Genomic DNA, 8,041 nt, shown 5'->3' with positions numbered 1-8,041 from the left:
TCTAACTTGCATTAGACTATACTATGAGCACAAATAGCTTTGTGAAACCAGCCCATGGACTTGTTCTTGAAACAGACTATTTTTACAGTGTGGATCTGAATGCTTCCTCCAACACTGTGTTTAACTCACAAACACGTGACATTCCTCGCCAGGAAACAGAAAACAGCTGGCTGGCCGACACAGGCAGGTCTGGGCTAAGTTTATGAAGGTTATGGAGCAAAACAACTGAGCACCTGGAACTGTGGAATTTACCTTGAAGTTATTTTTGGAGCAGAACAACTGAGCACTGATGACAGAATGAAAAAAAAGTCACATGTGTATCAGTAGATTTGAAGTCACAGAAAAGAAGACCTGGACTTTTTACAGGTGCACAAATGCTGTTCTACAAATCACAAATAAAGAAACTGATTTCTACATTTATGCTCCAGTTGCTACAATGAATATGGTGCAAAACACATTCTCACAGCCCTGTCAACAAACAAAAGTCATGGACAAAGTGTGAACATCTGCAAATCAGTATGTAAATTCATGCAGTGAGAGTTTTTTTCTAGCACACACACAAGTCAGTAACTGCAGCAGCTTGAATCTGATGCTGTGAGTCTTAAATGCCGGGGGGGGGTTTCGTCTGCACATTCTCTCACTTGTGCAGCACATATCTCAGTGAAATGTGGAGCGAAGATGATTTGTGTACCTGTGCAGCCGACGGCGGGCCTGTACAGGACTCACAGCTGTACATTCAAGCAATAGTAGTTATTCACACATATTTCTGTCTGACTTCAGATGTACTGATACGCATGTGTCACTAGTGACAGCTTGTTGTGCTCCAATAATACCTCATAGGCACGTTAGCGTGTTACAGTGTGTATAGCTTCTCTTGTTTATGCAAAACCAGGTCACTACGCACCTTTCCAGCTCTGCATCATCAGATCTCACAAATTAACTACAGTTAAAACTGTAAAAAAATTTGTTCGAATTAATTTAGTAAAATAAAGTCAGCTCTACTCTGCGTAGATCAAATTAACCTCTAATTTCAGGCCTCTGTGTGTAATAATACATTTTATTTGAGATAATTTAGAAGACACAAATTAGTAATTCAAGGAAACGAAGTAATTTAAGTGTACAAATTATTGATATTCACAATTTTACCCTTGATGCTGACTGTGATCACGCTCACTGACCTGCAGTGTTTTGAAAACCCCTTCTGTTGAATGTTTAAACACAGAGTTTAACAATTCAACATCAACAAGACCCACAAGGGGGTCAAAGGTCAGAGATGTCTGAAGGTTATACTGGAGCCTAAATTATCATAATACAACACTAATGTTTTCACCGGAGGGAAGACTTTCAGCTGCTCATTTGAGGTGAAACCCTGAGAACCCTAGCACTAAGAGACAGATCGTCTAGGCCAACCTCATGCACGGAGAGCAAGCGATCCTACATAGGAAAGGGTTAAAGCTGACATAATTTGATTCATTTTTGTGAAAACCATTTAGATTATTTTTATCAATGGACACTTTCAGACTAAAGGAAGATAAATAATTGAGAAATGGAGACATATTCTGACTTTATGACTGCCTCGAAGGTCGGAAGTCACCTCTTTTAACCATGCTAGTCAATCTGAATGAATTAGACTCATTGTTTCTGTAAAATTAACTGAACGATTGAATTGTGGAGAATCTAACTGATCTAACCATGTGTAGTTCAAACATTTATTTTTGTATGCACAATCAAAGCAGCTTAGCTCAAGCTGTAAAGAACTTAATAACCAGGGCCTTTATTTATCAAGCTTCTCAAAGGGCCGTTTTAATCTTACTTATCGATTTGATGACGCGCAGTTATTTAAACAGTATCGTTTGGACAGAACAGGCTTCATCTTTGTGAGCGATGTCATCTCACCACTGACTTTACGCAGCAATACGTTTTCAGCTGAATTGAAGGCGGTGATGACGCTTTGTTTTCATTGCCACAGGAAAAAAGCAGCATCACAACTATCATTAAGCTGACTCACTTACAGCTCCACACATTGTGTTTCATCGATAACAACACCCCTTGTAATCAGACAGGAGCTAACACAATTCATGCAAATAACCGGCTTCCCAGGAGTAGCAGGCACAACTATCGGCACTCTTATAAAGATCAACTTTTTTCATCTTTCATTTCCTCTGTTCACCATAATGTATTCTGCTAAAAAGTGTTGCACATAAACTCCTCTTAGGAATTTCACCATTCAGTGTGAATTTATCTGAGAAAATTAAATTAAATAGGGAAATCTATTCAGCGATTGGTCCTTGCCTACGTCGTCATCCAAAATCCCGTTTGTGGCACAGCAAAGTCGTGAAGCAGCTTTAAGACTGACACCTAAGATTTAAACTTGATTTATACTCCTGCGTAGGGTCTACGCACATAGCCATGCGTTACTACTTGTGCGTCGGTGTATCCGTCGGTCAGCAATTACACCCCAAAACGCTAGTTGGCGGTAGCAGTACAGCGTCCGCGGTGTTGACTTTTGCCGGCCGAGAAGGTTAACTTCTTTCGTCAGTTCCTAGCAGTGTTCTTGTAATTCTGAGAAACTTGATAAATACGGGCCCAGGCTTCTAATTGAGACCTATGTTTATTTGTCAAAACCTGTGGACCCATCAGGCCAGTAGAAGCGACTGGCATCTAATTGGGACTCTGTTTAATTAAAGTTTACAAATTATTTATTTGTAACTGAAAAATTAATCTTTGTTCATAACTCAGAAATTTAACATTTTCATTTTTTTCATTTTAGGTTTCTGTTTTTATCCCTGTAAGTACATTAGTAATGTTTTTTCCATGTGGGTTTACATCGTAGTACACCGGAGTACAACGCGTGTCAAAGGAGGAGCCCACTATAAACATGTGTGATCATTAATTATTTTATTGCAAACTTAAGTGATTAAATCTTCCTGCACATCAAACAAAGGATAGTGAACAAAAGGTTAACATAAACATAAATGATTTCGATATATTAGCAATAAACTAAATGCTTACTAAGACTATGAACTACATGCAGAATCATATTACTGAAACAGAATTCCCCTTTTTAAAAAGCTGAACTATGAATCATGTCTGAATGGAGAGAAAATCTGAGGAGTCGGACGCAGAGAGGCTGACTTATTCCCGAGCAGGCTGCTGCAACGCCACCACTGCGTGCTTTCACGTCTCACACACGACTGACAGCTACAGCGGCGACAACATCAGAGATTCAATAAAATGACTCGTCAAGAGAAAGCAGCCAAACTCTCTCTCTCTCCCCGTCTCTGGTCAGACCCTCGTGTTTCCTCGTCTCCCCCCCGTCTCTGGTCGGCGCCGGACCTCGATCATTCCTCGTCCGGAGTGGCCATCTTGACGAGGCTGTTCTTGTTGAACCTGAAGAGCCTCCAGCCTTCCTCCTGAGACAGGTCCTCAGCACCACGCCGCTTGTAGAACTGGACGGACGGCTCGTTGTTCTCCGCGACGATGAACATCATGCCGCTGCAGCGCGTCTTCATCGCCAGCTGGAAGAGGGACGAGGAAAGTTAGGGGACTCACTAAAGATAGATTTTAAAGTTTTGACAAAATTTTCAGTCTCTGGTATGGGTCCTACATTTCCCATAATGCAACACAATAGGGTACTGCCTGCCCTAAATGTCCACACCTTTAAAACTCCACATGTCCAGTTAACAAAGACAGTTTCCTGTCAAACTCTAGAGATGGGAGTTTACTTGGATAGACAAAAAGATGTTCTCATTTCACCGAGCGTTCTTTTTCACTGACATAGAACAGATGATTTACAGTTTCATCAAATCAATGACCTCCTGGATGAGTTGCTGAGCCCCAACAGCAAGTGAAAACACAAAGCTTTACTTTAGTATTAGAAGTTAAACATTTACATTTATCTCACTGTTGAAAAGATTTAAAGCACTGTAATCTAAAATAAAAAGGCAAAACACCCTTTTATTTTAGATTCAAGTGCTTTAAATCTTTAAAATCACTCCATACTCTTAGCCTCTCACTTTGTTGGACCTTCTTTAATGTTCATCTTCTTTTCTCATTTTAATTTCCTTTATTTTGAGCTTTTAACCCAGTTAGATTTTACTAGCGATTAATTTCCCCCCAGGTTTCCCATTTGTTTTCCTCTCTCTTTGTGTTTAAAATGTCTTTTTCACATTAACATAAAGATAAGACACTTTATCGTTTAATTATTTTATGTTGAGCCTACTATTTTACTACAACTTAATTCCTCTGTTGGTTCTTTCCTCCTAAAGTTTTGTGTCGGGCGATTTCTCATAGCTGGAAGCAATGATTTAACATTTTCACAATGATGACGTGTTGATGTAAGACTTCTGTCATGTCCAATCTCATCCGCGCTCGCTGTCATGTTTGTAGCGTCGTAGCTGCCCAACTATGCAGGAAGTTGATGTCCCCATTTTTTCCCCCCTTACCTACTCCGCTATGATTGTTCAACTGTTCCTGTAACCAGAGTGAACTCATGACACAGTACCAGACCTGCTTGACTTGATGAACAAATCTAAGGTGTGGGTGATGATTCAGAGGTATGGAACCAGCTACTAATGGCCCTATTTTATTATTCATTCTGTTCTCAAAGCGTCGGCTCAGTAAACATACTCACATCACTGAGGTGCCGCAGGAGCGCAGAACCGATGCCCAACCCTGACAAAAGAATTTAGAAAGGAAATAAAGAGCTCATTAATAAAAGCAGCCATTAATAAGCATCTGAACGTGGACTAGATAAGTTGTTGTTTTTACCTCTGTGTTCATTCATCACGTAGAAATCCTCCAGATAGAGCTGTTTGCCAATCCAGGGGTCATAAGTGAAGTAGTACATCGCAAAACCCACCACTTTCGGATCTGCAGAGACACAAGTTGGTTGAGTATCCTGCTGCTGTGTTTATTGATTATATTCATTATGTAAAGCTACCCTGTGTTTACCTTAGAATTATTCTTAAAGGGTCTCTACCACAGTTTTAGAGTTGCACTACTGGACCCGTTACTTCTGCAGATATGTGTTTTCACACGTATTTGGAACAATTTACAATTTATGTACACGCAGGTACTGTTGAAATTACTACTTCTTGCACCATGTTTTGTCAACAACACCTGACTCAACACGGAGAGCTGAGCTGTGAAGTTAACAAAACAAATCATCTGACTTTTAATACGTTTCTTTAATGAGATTTTCTGATGTAAATTGAAGCAGTTACTAATTTAATCCGCATGTATACATTACATTTGTGTCCGAGCTTGTTAACAAAAACATCTGCAGCCAAGCAGCTGCAACAGGCTTTAGTTACGATGATGCACATAGTTTATACAAAAACAGGAAGCAAGTAATGTACAGCCTCTAGGTCAACACTGTCACTGTATAAACATGTGCCGCCATAACTTGGTCCACCTCTCATAAAAGGTTTTTAATATAGTCACATATACGGTGTAATATCTGTACATTGTAACTCAACTTATCTGTATAAAAATCACTATTTATATACATCTTGTTAGATGCCGAGATGCTCTGCATAATGACACTAACGTTTAATTAAATCCAATTTATTCTAATCAAATTAAACATAGAAACATTATACTGGGAGACAAGATCAAGAGAGACGCAGTCTGGGCTGAAACTGTGGTAATTGTAGAAGACCTGAACATCCAAAACCCTTCAGCTGCACACAGAGGACACATAAAACACATATCCACACCCCAGACCGTCTGCCAACACTTAAAGCTGTAATTGTAAACATTCATACGAACAGCATTTCAACCGGGGTATCAGCTAAACTGGTTTAAGCCGGTTTGAACTGGTTTGCGCTTTAGCATGCTGCATATGTTGTGCATTTTATTCTTCTTTTTTTTTTTTTTTTTTAAAAGAGGATGTGTGATGGTTCATACCGTCATTGCTGCTCTCTCCTTGGATTTCCGCGATGATGCAATGATAAAACGGGGTGTCACCGAAACCGTCCTCAAGGAGTTCTGCAAAGACATAAAATATTTAAGTACAAGACGAAGAAGAATGCTGATCATTTCTGTTGATAGACCGAGAGGGAGCTCACCTTTCTCAGTCAGCGTCACCTGGTGCTCCATGTCTTCATATTTTGCAAGTTCCTGAGAGAAGAAAGAAGAAAACAACATGTTTGACATTCACCAAAACTAATTCATAAACACAGACAATACACATACAAGAATTTGTTTCTGACCAAAATGTGTACTGAGAAGGGACATTACACTAATACACACGGTTATTTTAACCCCCTATTAGTATTTATTGATAGTTCTTACAAGTAAAGTCTATAATGTCATTAAGCATTCATTAACTGCTTATACTTGTTGATATACAAGAAAAGATTCTCTTTTATCTGCATCCAATTACTCATCAGCTGGCAGATACAGGTACCCATCTGTGTGGTAAGATAATATTGGTCAATATTTGTCAATATTTTAGCCTGGAAAATGTATAAAAACGGACTCAAACGGCAGTAAAAATGTAATAAGCAGCAAATATGATAACTTATCATTTCAAAATGGCAAAGATTCATCAGCTCCAGCTTCTCCAGTGTGAGTATATCCTGCTTTTCTTTATATCATATTTTGGACTGTTGGTCAGACAAAACAGATTTTAGAGACTCAACGAGTAATCGATTACTTATTAGGCATATTAGGGCCGTTGGGTGTAAATATTAATAAAAAAATATAATCTGAAAAATTGTATTTTGAGAGTTTTTTTCCCCTAGTCATTTATAAACGACAAGAGTCAGTGCAGACGTGAGAGGAGGTGCAGCTTTCAGACCATTAGATATGAGGAACTGCAACAACAGCTACATGAAAACGTGTCACTCAGTAGTCATTTAATAATGTCTGAAGTTCTTCCCCATTTTATTTTATGTTTGGTCTTTGAGGCGGTATCTCATAATGCTGGTTTGTGAAAGTAGCTGTCTTTATTACAATCGGCATACCCCGCTTTTAATAAGTGTACATAGCCTTTAATAAAACAACCACAGCTGAAAGTTCTCTTCTTTTTCGTAAATTTGTGACTTTATAATCTCAGATAATATCCATGATTTTTCTTGTAAATTTGTGAGTTTCTTTCTCATACATATACAATTTTTCTCAAAAATTTAAGAGTTTGTTCTTGTATACTTTACCACTTTAATATCAGATAATATCCATGTTTTTTTCTCGTAATGTGCGCCCCCCCCCCCATCCATACATTTAGTACTTTAATCCCAGAGAATATCAACATTTCTTGTGAATGTATGACTTTAAACCTTTAAACGTTGAAATAACAATGGAAATAATAATTAGTTGCAGCCCTAGCTGCGTTGTTTATGTAAGGTGAGTAGTTACCACCAGCTGGGTCAACCTTGATGTAAGAACATAAGCTGGACGTGTAACCGACCCATATTTGGCGAACCGGCAGTCAAACCGGATGTGAGTCGTCTGGCTGTAAACAAAAGGCCGCCGACACTAATCTCACACTCGGACATCCTCCCGACATTTTCCGCCTACCACTTTTTCACAATTACACAACCTAATTCATCGTCTGACTTCAACAATGCCGCCGGGATTAGCGTTACTGTGAACTTTCTCTTCATATAATAAAAAGGTCACGGCTAACTAACCTGTTTAGCGAAAAGTTAGCTTGCTAGTTTTACTCCTTCCCGGCCGGAGGAGCCGCTATGTTTCATACACATCGAATAATAATAGTTTTAACAGAGTTTCAGACCACGTATCTGGTCAGTTCTGGTTTAGTCGGGCCTAACGTTACCTTCACCAGTCGTAATATATCAGACACGTCCCTGGGTTCAGCTTTTCGTAATTTATACTCCATTTTCTTCTTTTACTCTTTTTTCCTCTCGTTAATCCTCTGTATGTGAAGTGAAAGAGTGTATGCTTCTTCATTCGCTTCAGAGTGGCTTGTTCCCCACAGTCAGCCTCTGGTCCGGACGCGTTCGTCGACACAAGAACATTCAGTAAGAATCACCCTCGGCTGGGTCGCTGCCGTTCAACTGTGCCCTCCTTTGTT

The 8,041-nt window shown here is 39.3% G+C and overlaps 1 protein-coding gene across 1 annotated transcript; it reads right to left on the bottom strand.

The window, feature by feature from the left end:
• Positions 1–2,881: 2,881 nt before the first annotated feature.
• LOC119896383 (diamine acetyltransferase 1-like) lies at positions 2,882–8,041 on the bottom strand. The gene is made up of 6 exons (XM_038709839.1): positions 7,784–8,041; positions 6,072–6,123; positions 5,911–5,991; positions 4,771–4,872; positions 4,634–4,674; positions 2,882–3,518 (listed from the first exon to the last, which is right to left on the bottom strand). The coding sequence occupies exons 1-6, from the start codon at positions 7,844–7,846 to the stop codon at positions 3,342–3,344; spliced, it is 516 nt and encodes a 171-aa protein (XP_038565767.1). The 5' UTR covers positions 7,847–8,041; the 3' UTR covers positions 2,882–3,341.

The sequence above is a fragment of the Micropterus salmoides genome, unplaced genomic scaffold (assembly GCF_014851395.1).
Source record: "Micropterus salmoides isolate LMB-PRFRI ecotype aquatic unplaced genomic scaffold, ASM1485139v1 Ms_hic_scaffold_1, whole genome shotgun sequence".
NCBI lineage: Eukaryota > Metazoa > Chordata > Actinopteri > Centrarchiformes > Centrarchidae > Micropterus > Micropterus salmoides.
The sequence above is the reverse complement of the archived record's forward strand: the minus strand, read 5'-3'. Positions and strand labels throughout refer to the sequence as shown.